At 33.5% G+C, this 16,133-nt stretch overlaps 1 protein-coding gene across 1 annotated transcript; it reads left to right on the top strand.

Moving 5' to 3' along the window:
* Positions 1-7,768: 7,768 nt before the first annotated feature.
* On the top strand, positions 7,769-9,724 carry LOC144557111 (scarecrow-like protein 9). The gene has a single exon (XM_078305646.1). It carries the CDS (start codon positions 7,769-7,771, stop codon positions 9,722-9,724), a length of 1,956 nt encoding a protein of 651 aa, XP_078161772.1.
* Positions 9,725-16,133: the final 6,409 nt, after the last annotated feature.

Here is a 16,133-nt window from a genome sequence, read left to right as displayed (position 1 = left end):
GATAAAAAAATACATATCCGTATTCGAATATGCACAAATAGATACGGAGAATTATCAATTCCGAAACCAAAACCGAATCCGTATAAATCATATACGTAATACTTTAGAAAAAAGTTTGAAAGTTTAGAGAAATCATAAAGTCTAACAACCAGTCTAACATTTCAGGATGTCACTTTCTAGAATTTTTCAGAGGAATCTTGTTTTTGGTTTTTCCACCTTATATTTTTGGAAATTCCGGCTCTAGTTCCATGAAATTTAGTACACAAGGCCTACTACTTTTCCACTAAAAAGAAGTTTCTAACCTGGAACCATCAAATTGCTATATATATATGAAAAAAAAAAAAACAAGTTCTACCTTAGACCATGAAATTGCCCAAATATATATTAGCAAACTATCAGGTAAAGACATTAACAGAGTTATTTTGACTTCAGGCAGCGCATCAGATATATATATATATATAGAGAGAGAGAGATAGGCTAATGTGCTTTCGGTAGCATATGGGTCGAAATACACACGGTTCAAATTTGAAATTTCAAAATTCAAAAAGTCGATCTGAACCGTTCATCTTGTTCTCCATATTAATATGTGCTTGGAGACCAAATTTTACATTTTTCTGAATTTTTTTACTATTTATTAAGTCACTTGGAAAATTGCTGATCCAACAGTGGCTTAACAAAACAGTAAAGCCGTTGGATTAACGATTTTCAAAGTGGCTTAATAAATAGTAAAAAAATTCAGAAAAATGTAAAATTTGGTCTCCAAGCACATATTAATATGGAGAACAAGATTAACGGTTCATATTGACTTTTTGAATTTTGAAATTTCAAATTTGGACCGTGTGTATTTCGGCCCATATGCTACCGAAAGCATATTAGCCTCTCTCTCTCTATATATATATTTATTTCATTTGTTAAGTTGCTTGAAGTTAAAATAACTATGTCAATATATTTACTAAACTGTATTGTTCAATCTTTAGCCATTAACATTGACTATCAACTACACCGTGGTAGTTTCAAATTAAGAAACTAATTTGTTGAAGTCAGATGGTCAAATTTTTAATTTCCGAATGGCAAAAAATTCTCTCTTTCAATCTTTAGCGATTAGCATTGACTATTAACTACACCGGTGGTAGTTTCAATTAGGTTCATGGGTCCATAATTTGAACAATTATAATTGAAGTATAGATTGTATCTTCTAAAAATTCATATATTCTCAATACTTCAATTATATATGATCGTTCAGAAAAGAAAAAAAGAGAAAAAAAAAAAGGAATGGACGAACGAACTCTATTGGTAGAACTTTCATATCCACTTCAATTATGTTGCCTACTTAGATTGCATAATTTAGCATATTTATCAGACAACCTAGTTACTAAGCTCCATAAATAGATAAATGGGATGTTTTAGCATAAATAGTAGACAGGTGGAAGAAATTTTAGTGGAAACCGGATTTTTTTAGCTTATTTAGCTGTATTTTCTAAATATCCCCCAATTTTAGTTTTCATCACTAAACCCCTGTTTTATTTTGACAAAAAACATTTTTTTAATTTGCATGATTAAAATACTAATCTTTTCATTATTTTAATTAGCTTTTATGTACTGAGATATTTAACCAAAAATTTTATTACTATCCAAAAAAATATGAAATTTTAGAAACTATCCAGGTTTTCACGTTATTTCAAAATCTATTCAACCCGCAAAATTTTTTTTGTGGTTTTAGACTGAATTACAGTAAATTTTTTTTGTGGTTTTGGAATTCCAAACCGCAAAAAAATTTTGCGGCTTCAAAAAATAAAAATGAAAAGCTATATCTTTTTAGAGGTTTCAATTTTTTTTGCATTTTTCATATTTTTTTTATTGAAATAGAAATATTTATAATTTATTTTTTTATTTTGAATAGAAATAATAGAAATATTTTATATACTTATTTAAAAATAGGTGGAATACTATATAATTTGATTTATTAGAAAGATTGCTACAAATAACCTGGATCAACATTTTTTATGCCAGATTTTTTGCGACTATAAGAAAAATTAATATATTTCTTTATGAATTATTGGAAAAAAATAAAAATGCTTGGATTTTGAGTTACTGATCTCAGCTTAAAAATCACTTCTAGGTAATACATAAAATATTATGATCCTTCTAGTACATTTAATTTCTAAAAAATTGTATTTATCTTGAGAATTCTTTGTGAATAACTGATGTGATTTTTACTACACAAGTAATAAATCCTAAATTGCACTCAATTTGGTTGCAAGTGTACAACCTTATCGAGGAGTACTTAGGGATCGTCTCCACAGGGACAAGTCGGAATTTCAAGTCTAACCTAATCAATTTGATTTAGTAAAAGAAAGTAAAAGGAATTTGTTTGTTTTTAGGATGGTTTGGTTGTAATTAAATTGAATTAAACTAAAGTCTTAAAGCTAAATTCGGTTTATAACAAGTATGAGAAATTAGGGTTTCTTAGGGTTCCTATCCACTAGTGTTACGACTAATTGGTTTATTAAATTTGTCTTTTAATTATGAAGGCACAGTTGGGTGTTGTAGGTACAAAGGGATATCTCTATATTAATACCATCTTTCGATTAGAATAAACGTCACCTCTCGGTACTTGGCTACTCTAATCTAAAGTCATTAAGTTCTTACTGTCCCAATAAATCTAGAAAACTATCTTTCACCTCTCGGTACTTGGCACAACTTTCTAAACTATTAGGTAAAGCCCGTATAAGACACGCGTCACCTCTCGGTACTTAGCCTATCAAATACCCTATTCCTTATGGTCTGGACCTAATATTCAATTTCTCAATTGCAAATACCAAATCCTAGGGTTTCATGTGATTTCGATTAAGTCCTCACAATCAATTAAAATAAAGAATAGATCATAACAAAGAACAATAATATATAAAATAAAATCAATTAAATCATAACAAAAGTTTCAAGTACAACCCTAATCAACCCTAGAAAAGCCCTTAGCCAGTCATGGCTAAAGCACAAATGAAATCAAAAGAATAAAAGAGTTCCAAAGAAAGAAAAAAAAATAATAAAACCGGTTGATCAATGATCTCTCCTCCCTTCTTCTCTCCTCTTGTTATTCCTTGTTTTTCCTTGTTAAAACCCTAGAAATTCTGCCTCAAAAAACGTCCCTAATCTGTTCTACAAGTCCTTATTTATACCCAACTCAAAAACCTAGAAATAACCAACTAAAAATAGCAAATTCGGGCTCTGAACCGCCTTATTGCGGGCCGCAATGTACTGTAGCAGTTAACAGACTGCGCAGAAAAATTCTGAAGAGGTCCTTGCGGGCCGCAATAAAAGTCCTTGCGGGCCGCAATAAATTTCTTTTATATTCTTAGGTTGTAGATCTTCTCGTTAGCTTTCCAAAAAGTGGTCACAAGCCTTAATCGGAGTTACGAGTCAAAAGTTATAGCCGTTTTAAGTTCAGACTCTATTTTTGGCTGACTGCTACAGTGCATTGCGGGCCGCAATAAATGTATTGCGGGCCGCAATAACTGTGCTGTAAATGAAGAAGCTCTGACTTGTTTGGTTGCGGGCCGCAATAACTCCATTTCGGGCCGCAATAAATGTTGGCAGAAGCTCATTTCTTCGTGCTAACTCACCCGTTTTGCTTCGTTAAGGTCCAAACACTTGATTACCTGTAAAACAAACATAACTAGGGCAGTAACTTGAACTTTTGGACATTTCTAACCTAATTAAACCTAATTTAAACTAATTTAACCAAAACTTGGCTTAATTTACATACCTAACCCTAGGTTTAAATAGATACAATTTTGGCTTATCGATAACAATCAATAAATAACTTAAAAAATTGTTTTTTTCAAAAATAGATACAACTTTTTTAGAAATTAAATGTACTAGAAGGATGACATATTTTATGTATTTACTTAGAAGTGACTTTTGAATCGGGATCAATAACTCAGAATCCAAGCATTTTTTTTCCAATAACACATAAAGAAATATATTAATTTTTCTTACAGTCACAACAAATCCAGCATGAAAAATATTGATCTGGGTTATTGATAGCAATCTTTCTAATAAATCAAATTATATAGTATTTCATCTATTTTCCAAGAAATATACAAAACATTTCTAATATTTCAATACAAAAAAAAATTATAAATATTTCTCTTTAAATTAAAAAATATGAAAAATGCAAAAAAAAATGTGAAACCGCAAAAATTTATAGGGGTTCTTTATTTTTATTTTTTTGGAACCGAATTTATTTTTTGTGGTTTTAGACTGAATTATTGTAAAAAAAAATTTGCGGTTTTAGTATATTTTAAAAATACACAAAAACCTAGATATTTGCTGAAATTTCATATTTTTTTGGATATTAATAAAAACTTCGGAATATTTAATTTATTCGTAATTACTATTAGACAATGTGGATTAACTTTTAGTTTTTATTTTAATGTAAAACTAGGTTATTAACTTTTTTTGGATATAATATGACGTTATATTTTTGGATTTTTTTTTATTGAATTTCATTGCCAGCAAATGATATAAAAGATCGAAAATTCGTTTTCATTATGAATCGAGTTATCACCGAAATTTTTAGGGATCAACTAACTATCACCCAATTTATTTGCCCCATTTATCCCCCAGTCAATAACTGTCTTTGTTGACCATTAATTAAGAAGGGGAGCATAACTTCCAATACTAAAAGACAAAACCAAATGCATCATTATCGATTATTAAGTTGAGGGGCCGCTCATTTATTGGGTGGATTACTAATTACTTGAGGGACCACTTAATATTTGATAGATTTTACAAACTGGCGCGCGCAAATATGGATACATATGCACGCAAGTGTTAATATATAATATATCAAGTATTCATACCTAAGATATTAAGTCTTTTTTTTAAAAAAAATTGACACATCACACCAATCTTTTACACGTTTTTAGAGGTAGTTTTTTTGCTCCCATTCAATCTCGCCAATATTTCTGACGATTTGTGATGAAATTTGTGAATCTAATATTACAAACATCTTTTACATAATTTTTCTTTCAAATGAGATCCATGATGACATACTTTCGAGTCGTTCGTCGCGTAAGTATTCATATCTTGTCATGTAGTTTCATACCTCGTCAGGCAAGTATTCTACCACGTCGAGCAAGTATTTATACATCTTTGTGCAAGTATTGATACTTCATCAAGCAAGTATTCATACATCGTTGGGAAAGTATTCATAAATCGCCTATGACAACCTACCTTGTTGCCGGCGGATCGGTAGGAGCTGATGGATAGGAAGTCGGAGGTGATGCAGTCTGGATCGAGATCGTGACGAGTTATGATTACTTGTGCGGCGGATAACTCAAAAGTACTTCATCGTGGATCTCATTTGAAAGAGAAAATTATGTAGAAAACGTCTGTGACTTTAGATTCACAAAAAAATTCACAGATTGTCAGAAATATGGGCGACATTGAAGTAAGAAAAAAAAACATCTTTAAAAATGTGTAAAAAATGAGTATGTGATAAGAAAGATTGTTTAAAGAAATACTTGATATCTTACATATGAATACTTACTATATTAGATGTTAATACTTACGTGTATAAGTATATATATTTACGCGCATTAGTTGTAAAGTTTTTCAAATATAAGTAGTCCCCCAGTTAATTAGTGGTCATTCACATTAATAATGATTGATACACGTTTTCTTTTGTCTTTTTGTGCTGGAAGTTTGTGGTTTCCTCATATAATTAATGATTGAAGGATGGATGGAGGAAATAAACTGGGAGAAAGAAATCTTTATTCAAATTTTTATACATAGGAAAATAAAAAATAAAAATATTAAAAATAAGAAATATCATGTAGGAATTTGAAAAAGAAAGGCAATAAGGAATGCCATGGCACATTCAAGACCGTTGAAAAAAGGGAATTTTTTTTAATTGAGATGTCATGGGGCAATTCAATCTAGGAAACAAAAAATGAAAAGAAAAAAGAAAGTTGGATGCTTGGGCAGCCCAACTCAGGAAAAAAAAAAGTGGAACGCTTTGGTACAACTCAACTCATCAGAAAATGAAAAAAAAAATTCCCTCTTCAATCTGGGACTCTTTTTTTTTCCATTTCCTGGGTTGGATTATCTTATGGCGTCCCACTTTTTTTCTTTTTTTTTTTCATTTTCTGGATTGGGTTGCTCCATGGCATTCCACTTTCAGAAAAAAAATATTTCGGTTTTTTTTTTCAAGGGGTGACATGTGCCATGGCGTCCCGCAGGGACGCAATGGTTTGTTATTGCCTTCTCAATTTTAAAATTTCCGCACGAGATTTCTTATTTTTAATATTTTTATTTTGTATTTTCTTATGAATAAAAATTTCGGGAGTTATCCGCTATATAAACGCTCACCTTTTATAATCCATTATTTCTTTACTCAAATTATAATCCATTATTTAATTACAAAAGTACATAATACAGGGTGAAAAAAATGGGTAAAGTAAAGAACAGTGCGTCCATCTATATATGCTCAATTAATTTTACTATCTATAAACCTAAGTTATTCCTGAAATATATTCAAAACTACATGCCATATCATCAGTTGGAAAATGTTGACTACATGAAGTCAACAGAGACCCTTGAAAACTCTATTATGGTATTTTCAATGATGTTAGTTGAAATAGACATTTCACCAATTAATACCAGGCAAAAATTTCAATATGTTGACGGTCTGGTAAGTGATATAACCTATAAGCCTGGTTGTTAACTTAGATGATCTCTCTCTCTCTAGAAAAACCCCCAACTTATCAATATAATATCTAAAGATTTTCTTCCTCAAACCTCTAGGCTCTATCTAAGATGATGCTCATCTTTTGAGGTATGCTGGAAAATTCTCTCTCATAGTCATTTTACATATTTTTTTCTGACAGAAGTGAACTCAAAATGCCACTTATTTCATTGAAATCATTAAAATTAGAGCAAAAAGGAAAACTCATAATATAGGTGTTTGGCACCCTTTCATCTTTTTTTTTTTTTCCCGGATTAGTTTTGTTTTTCTTGTTTTATTTATAGAACTTTCATTTTCATTTCTGAAAGTTAATGTTGGACACTATAAGGATGCCATGTCTCTTGCTAAAACTAATGTGCATCGGACCTACTTTGGGTCGATGGGCTCCAATCCCGTTCGATCAGCTTTACGATTTGTGCTCTCCGCTTAAATATTTGTGTGCGGACGCTTCAATATATATTTGTGTGCACGGATCATAAAGTAGATTGGACGGACTTGGAGCCCATCAAACCCAAAAGTACATCTGATCTACTCCACTCTATAGTTACCTTAGCACTTCATTTAATGGGAAGAGCTATTTTAAGTGCTTCAAGCACAACATTAAAAGCTGAGATAAAATTTAATTTATTTGTACCGATTTTATCCCTATTATTTCTCTTATTTATTTGCTAAGTTCCAGTGCTTAATAAACGCATTGTTAGTAAATAAGGAACTTAATAGAAACTGGCATTGATGTCTTTTTATCAAAATATTTTGTGATTAGTTACTAGTGTGTTATATATGCTAATGATATAAGATATATGTTCTGACTACTAGTTAGATTATTTCTTTTCTTTTTAATGCTTCTTATACTTCATTACTAAACTAATAATGAATATCCAACTATTAATGGTGAAATTAAAAAGAAAACATTCACAGAAAATAATATTGTTCAACAGTTTCACTTCACTAACTGGAATTCATTTATAAAATTTTTAGATCAAATTTTCTATCAATCATATTTTGGAAGTTGCAAGCAACATGGCTTTTCGAAAAGAGAACGACGTCTCTTGGTCTTTCAAGTTGAACGAATTGCATGATTCTATCCACAATTGTAATCACACAAACTTCTCACAAATTATCCCCCAAAAGGATCCATACAACAACTTTTCTCTAAGACAACATGAGAAGTCTGATATACTGTTAGATCCGACACTAGACTACATAAGCCGGTATTTATTGGAGGAAGATATAGATGAAAAGATTAATGGTTACCAAGAGGCAGCTCTCTGGGACATGGAGAAACCCTTTTATGATATCCTTGGGGAGAAGTATCCACCACCACAAGATAATGAATTGGTATCAAAACAATCAAAGGTAAATCCTAATTTCACAACTTCTGTTTTAAAAGATCAAGTGGGTCCAACCTTTAGTGAGAGTTTGGAACAACACCCGCGTATAGAGAACTTGTTGGCTACTGAATTTCAGAGAGGGGTTGAAGAAGGATTGAAGTTCCTTCCAAATCACAATGGATTGTCGATTAATTTGCAAGTGAGCAATCTCTCACTTAATCCAATGAAGAAATGTGATAGCACCTCACTAGAGATCAAATTGGGAGAAGAGAAAGAAAGTGATTTGCTAAATAAGTCTAAGGGTAAAAAGAATACAAATGATTCAGACTTGGACCTTTTGGAGGGGCGAAATTGCAAAATACCCATGATCTCCTGTGAGGAAATAATTAGAGATGAGATGTTTGATAAAGCACTACTATACCACGGGGAGAACTATGCAAGAGAAGAAATATCCAGCTTAAGAGAAATCAAGGAGCTCGAAGCGAAATCATATAGTGAGAATAAAAAACAACACGACCATATCAATCTCAGGGAACGCCTCATCTCCTGTGCAGAGGCGATATCAATGAATGATAACAAAATTGCAAGTGAACTTATAAAACAAATAAGGAAGGAAGCATCTCCTATTGGAGATGGGATCCAAAGGCTTGCATGCATTCTTGTTGATGGACTAGAGGCACGCTTGGCTGGTACAGGAAGTGTGACCTATCGTCAATATGTCACAAGGAAAGTATGCACCACCGACTATCTAAAGGTCTATCATATGCACACGAGGGTAATCCCCACTTTGAGAGTTTCATTTCATTTTGCTAATGAAAGTATTCTCAGTGCCACAGGTAATGCATCAAAAATCCATGTTGTTGATTTTGGCATTACTTTTGGATTCCAATGGCCATCTCTAATCCAATCACTTGCAAAAAGAAAAGGTGGACCCCCAAAACTCCGAATTACTGGAGTAGATTTGCCTCAGCCGGGCTTTCACCCTACTGAAAGAATCGACAAGACAGGAAGGAGGTTAGAAGATTATGCTAGAAGTTTTGGAGTTCCTTTTGAGTATCAAGGGATCGCCTCACAGTGGGAGTCCATTTGTATTGATGATCTTAGCATCAATGATGATGAAGTGCTTATAATTAATATTATGTATAGGTTTAGTATCGGACCTTTATTAGACATGAATAATTCTAGGAATATACTCAGTCTGATTCAAGAGGCCAAACCGAAGGTTCTCATTCAAGGAATATTTAACATATCCTTCAGTCCCTTCTTCATCACACGGTTTAGAAAGGTTTTGTTGCACTTCTCGAAGTATTTCGACATGCTTGACACATTGGTGCCACGAGATTACAAGTCTAGGCAAGTAATGGAAAGAATTCTGTTGGGTCCTTCTATTATTAATCTGATAGCATGTGAAGGATCAGATTTGGTCGTAAGACCGGAGACCTACAAGCAATGGCACATGCGAAATTTGCAGACCGGCTTTGAACAACTTCCAATAGATCCAAGTGTAGTGAAAGAATGCAATGGAATGCTTAGAAATGGTTATAACGAGGAATTTTTTACTGAAGAAGATCGTAATTGGTTCCTTTGGGGTTGGAAGGGTAGCATAGCATATGGTGTTTCATTGTGGAAACCTAAAGTAGAATAAGCTTCGAAGTTAATTACCTTCTAGTTTACATAAACTTAGAAATTCTTAATTTACTTCTTTAGCAAAAATCACTCATTTATGTACCAAAACATAGGACAATTGAATTAAACCACTATACAAATAATGTTTTTATATTTTTTCGTGCAGCTTTTCCTTTTATTATTTGCAGACTGGGATTTATTTTATGTAGTAATTTAGGAGTATAATGATGTTCAGAATAATTAGGAAATTAGGTGGGATATATTTGAAATGTTATTAGTTTGCAATGTTTAGATAAGTTAAAAAAGATGGCTATATATAAGCTCATCACATTCTTGTAATTGATATGAAAAAATGAACACTAGTGGAAAAACAGAAATTACGATCGGCTATATTAAAACACCGGTACTAATACGTACCTAGGTCGGTTTTTTCAAAACAACCGATTCTAAAAACTATTCAGATCAGTTTTATTATTGAACCGATCCTAATACTATGCTCATTAGGATCAGTTGTTTACAATAACAGATCCTAATTAGCATAGTATTAGGATCGGTTATTGTAAACAACCGATCCTAATACTAATTAGGATCGACTGTCTGTAATAATCGATCCCAATAGTATTAGGATCGGTTTATTGTAAACAACCGATCCTAATGGTGCATATATTACAATTCAATTCAGTCTAATTCTTCACAGAACCTTTGTGTGTCTCTCTTCCTCAGGCCTCGCCTCTCTTTGCACAGCAGCTATCTCACCCTATCCGTGCACCACCTTTTCAGGTTTTTCTCAGGTTCCTTAATTTATCTCTTTTCTCAAGTTTGCAATTAATGGAGCACCATTTATAGGCTCTGATTCAGCTCAAAACCCTAAACCCTAAATCCTATACAAGAAGTGAGCTATGATCCCCGCTTATTGATTCCACATGCTTTTAAGTTTGAATACCTCTTCTCATTTCAAGTGTTTCTTTATATGTGGAGATTTGCATGCACATGCATATATATGCTATATATGAGATAATATATGAGCTATATATGAGCTATTCTTTATATGTGGAGATTTTCTTTATAAGTTTGAATATCTCTTCTTATTTCAAGATTTGCATGCACACGCTTTTGAGTTTGCTATATATGCTATATATGAGCTATTATTGAGTTTTTTTTTTATTTCAAGTTCTAGGATAGCATGTTATATAAGTACATCTCTTAATTAGGTTCCGATCGATGGTTTAATTTTGTAGATTGGCTATTATTGAGAGATTTGATGCAACGAGTTTAGGGTTTATGGTTTAGAGTTTAGGGTTTTTTTGGATGCCGAGCATATGACTCTCTTGCGGCAACAGAATCCTAAGAAATCCGACAAGTGGTTGATCGGCGAACACAATAAAAAGTTTGAAGGATGGTTTACACGTAGAGTCATGTAAGCTCTGAAGGGAGAAAACATTAAAGAAATTGTCAAATTGTTGGCTCTTGGTCTAGTCCATGTCGTGAGGACCTTCCAAGGATATAACATCAACAGGTATACATTTTACACAAAAAATCAAGATTCAAAAGTACCATGCAAAACAGTGGAGTGACGTTAATAGCCGTTTCGAGTGATTTTTCAGATCCTAAAGGTGCCAGACCATCGCATGCATCGATGTCATATTACGGGTTTATTGAAGAAATTTGGGAGCTAGATTATAGAAGATTTAAGATCCCGTTATTTATGTGTAAATGGGTCGATAACCGTAAGAGGTTTAAAGTCGACGATAATGGTTTTATTTTGGTAGATTTCAATAAGGCTGGCTACAAGAATGATTCATTTATACTTGCAAGACAAGCCACACAAGTGTTCTACGTAACCGATCCGGTCGATGGTTCAAGACATGTTGTCCTATCTGGGAAAAGATGTATCATCGGGATTAATAATGTGGACGACGAAGAAGCGTACGGTCATTTTGATGAGATACCACCGTTTTCCACTTGCATGACATCTTTACCAACTGGCGAGGATAATGAAACAAGTCACATGCGTAACGATTATAATGAAGGAGAATGGATTGAAGAAGTTTCCACTAGCAACAATCCCTAAATTTTTATTGGTATGTCAAAATATAAAAATAAATTTAATATTTTTCAATATTGATGACTTAAGGAATTTTTTCTTTCTTCGGGATGCATTGAACCACTAGATGATGGGAAGCATGCAAGTTATTTCTCAATATTCATGACTTTTGTAATTCATGAATAGGTTTTCTTGTAACTTATTTTTTTTCATGTTATATGTAATTTAGTAGCTTTTTTTAATTTTTAATGTTATTTTTTAGTAAATTATTTTATTTTATGTTATAAGTAATTTGGCGCAGGGTTTATTTTCGTTTCGCATCTCTGTACTTAGCCAAAATCTGTTATTTTCTTCGGATGTACTTTATTTCATGTTATAAGTATTTTAAGTAGCTTATTTTTTTATAAGATAATAACCCATTTTTTAGAAATTTATTAAAAAAAACTGATTATACAAGATTATTTTTTATAACGATATTGACAGAGCTATTTGAATCCACACAGCGCATCAGTTGTATATATTTAAATTTTGTTACTCTGTCTGAAGTTAATATAGTGGTGTCAATATCGTTACCCAAACTGTCTCTTTTTCTCTGTTAATCTTTAGCAATTAGCATTGACTATCAACTACACCGTGATAGTTTGAAGGGACAAAACTGTTGATTGTTTTAGTCAAGACTTTTTTCATATTACATCCATTAATTTGTTCTCTATTTTTTATTATTTAGTTTTTAAATATCATAACAAAATGATGATGCCTGAAGGTAAATATCCGGTAAGAGGTACCAGTACCGCTAATTTTTTTTATTAATGGAAGGTTGTATTTTCTTTTTTCAACCTTCAACACCAAGTATATATATGTTTAGCACAACTCGCCCTCAAAACATTATAAACCCTACTCCTAAGAATTAACCAAATTCAAATCCATTTTCATCGACAAACTTTACAAAGCTTGCTAGCTACCAACCTCCCCAAAATAATATAAAATCACTTTAGTCCCTGTCTATGGTACCAGTACTGTTTTCAGTCAATATCTGCACAGTTCCTGCTCAGCTCCAAAGCACGAGTGCACAGACACAATATTGAAAAATAAAAGCACAAGTGCAGCAAATGGGCACAGTCACGTTAAGACCAGAACAAAAATTAAAGGTAAAAAGCAAATATCACACCAGCAAGATCTATAGCTGCTATGTCAAAAGTGTTTAAAGAAAATATATTCAACTAAGAATCTTTGTCCTCCTTGTTTTCAAAAAAGTAAAAAAGAAAACTTGTACCCCGAAAAGGACAACATATCATGTAAATGCAAAGCAACATAGCCCAAGCAAAATCTTTCAAATATTTTTCAGCTATCATATGTAATGCCATAAAGAGAAAACAATTTGAAAAAAAAAATAGGTGAAATTAAGTGCACCAGGAAAAATTAACTTTATTTCAAAAGAAGAAACTAATAATGTAATTCTCATTGGAAAATATTTCCCAACCTATCAGCAGTTTGATTGCACTGTTGAGGTTGAACAGATATCCAAACTTTTTTTTTTTAGTTAAGCACATTAAATTACTATCAAAGTAGTACCGACTAATTCTAACTGAAATATCAAACTACAATTAATCTTTTGTAAATATCTTACAGAGTACATAAAATCAATTGGGCAAAGAAAATTCTTGAATCAATTAATTATATGCTTAAAAGAGGCATGCTGTTGAGATGATAGATGGGGGCGGTCCGATGCCCATCGGATTCGGACCAATATTGGTTCAATAGGCTGTCAAAACCGTCTGATCCAAATCTTTATCAAACATTTTTAATTTTCAAATAGATTTGATGTTACTGGAAATATTAGAAATTTAGAACTCCAACATTTATGCAGACAGTCCAATAATTTTCATAATTTGCAAATAGTACCCAGCCTTTTCCTTCCGGTTTTGCCCAGTTTGCACAAGAGGGGGCCAGGATGGGATTGTTAATTGATTACATTATATCCTGTTTCATTTTTTTTTCTTGGCAACTAAATAATAAAGTACAATTGAAAGACATGTGGTGGAAGTTTGAGATCAGTGACCATTTCGTCTTATCATCAATTGGGAAAAGTTTTGTACAAGTCAACAAAGACCCTTAAGAAACTCTACAGTACTGTCATGATTCAGTTCAAATAGACATTTTACCAATACCAAGAAGAAAACTCTAAGTACTCACTGGTTGTTATCTGTAATGATCTATCTCAATAGAAAAATTCCCAACTTCTCAATATAATTGTTAGGTTTTTCAGGGTTTGAGAAGAGGAAGATAATAAGAGACAGAGACAACTGAAAATGATATTCTGATTAAACTTAGTTCTCTCTCATGACAAGAGACTACATATTAAAGATACAAAGCCAAACAGGCCCGAACAGCAATTTGGGTCAAAACATAACAATCTCCACCTTAAACCAAATTGCATCTAAAACAAACTAAAACATAAAACAAATGCATAAACCAAACATAAAGATACACTAGCAACATGCTAGAAACAAAACTAGCTCAAACTAGCTAGAAACAAACCGACATCAAACTTAAACAAAGCTTGAACTTTGCAATTGGAAGTGTCTTTGTGAGCATATCGGCCGGATTCGATTCGGTACCAATCTTCTTCACAGCAACCTTGCCTTCCGAGATCACATCTCGAACAAAATGGTACTGAATGTCAATGTGCTTCGTCTTCTCATGGTACATGCGGTCCTTGGTCAAATGTATCGCGCTTTGGTTATCACAAAACACCGTAATAGGACCCTCAAAAGAAGACATCTCACCAACAAACGGCTTGAGCCAAATAGCCTCCTTAATAGCCCCGGTAATTGCCATGTATTTGGCCTCGGTACTTGAGAGTGCAACAGTGGTTTGAAGTGTAGACTTCCAACTAATTTCACAATCTCCAAGGGTAAAAACATAACCCGTCAAAGAACGCCTCTTGTCTAAATCACCCGCAAAATTCACATCCACATAACCCGTTAGTGCCTTGCCATTACCAAACTCCAAACGGGCATCAATAGTACCTCTCAAATAGCGGAAGATCCACTTCACCGCTTTTGAATGCCCTTTCTCGGGACAAGAGAGATATCTACTTACCACACTAACAGCTTGAGCAATGTCGGGTCGAGTACACACCATCAAGTATATAGGACTCCTGACTGCACTTAAATATGGAACTTTTTTAATATATTTCTTCTCAGCATCAGATTTTGGGCTTAAAGCGGTCAAAAGCTTGAAATGCACCGCAAGAGGTGTTCAAACAACATTTGTTTTCTCCATGCCAAAATGGCGTAGCACTTTCTCGGTAAAACTCTTTTGTGAAAGAAACAATTTTCTTTTGGACCTATCCCTTGTGAAATCCATCCCGAGAATCCTTTTGGCGGCCCCCAAATCTTTCATCTCAAATGTTGAACATAGTTGTTTTTGTAACCTCCTAACTTCTTTCAAGTTTGAGGATGCAATCAACATGTCATCCACATAAAGCAACAAGTAAACAAAATCTCGACCATCCAACTTCTTGAAATAAACACAACGATCATAATTGGAACGATGGAAATCAATACTCACCATAAATGAGTCGAATTTCTTGTACCATCGTTGCGGTGATTGCTTAAGGCCATAAAGGGACTTCTTCAAAAGACACACACGGTCATTCTTTCCCGCAACCTCAAAACCCTCTGGTTGACTCATGTAAATTTGCTCTTCTAAATCACCATGCAAGAAGACAGTTTTTACATCCATTTGCTCCAACTCCAAATCCTTCATTGCCACTAAAGAGAGCAAAACTCGAATGGAGCAAAACTCCACACCTTGGACTTGACTATACCCTTTAGCCACAAGTCTTGCCTTGTATCGAAAATCTGCGGGATTTGAGCCATCAATCTTCCTCTTAAACACCCACTTGCAGCCCATAATTCTCTTACCACTAGGAGGCTTCACAAGAGACCAAGTCTCATTTTGTTGCAAAGGATTGTAACTCTTCATTCATAGCAGCGACCCAATTGGCCGCATCCTTCGAAGAAATGGCTTCCATATAGGAAGATGGCTCACAATAATCCACATCCTCTACAATTGCCAAACAATAAGCAAAGTCGGAGTATCCATACCTTGTAGGTGGTCGAATTTCTCTTCTAGCTCGGTCCTTTGCCAATGCATATGGTTGTGTCTCTTCTTGGCCTTCATCTAAATTGGCATCATCATGTGAGATCGCATCATCACCTTCTTGGACCGGCTCCTCAAACTCCACCTTCTTCTCAACCTTCTCATTCTCCTTAATAGTCGGCTCAGGTGCAACATCATTTACCTTTAACATTGCCGACTCATTGAAAATGACATCTCTCGAGATAAGAAACTTGGATGATTCGGGACACCACAATTT

Source organism: Carex rostrata, chromosome 7 (assembly GCF_964058835.1).
Source record: "Carex rostrata chromosome 7, lpCarRost1.2, whole genome shotgun sequence".
NCBI classification, from domain to species: domain Eukaryota; kingdom Viridiplantae; phylum Streptophyta; class Magnoliopsida; order Poales; family Cyperaceae; genus Carex; species Carex rostrata.
This window is presented reverse-complemented; position numbering and strand designations above follow the sequence as displayed.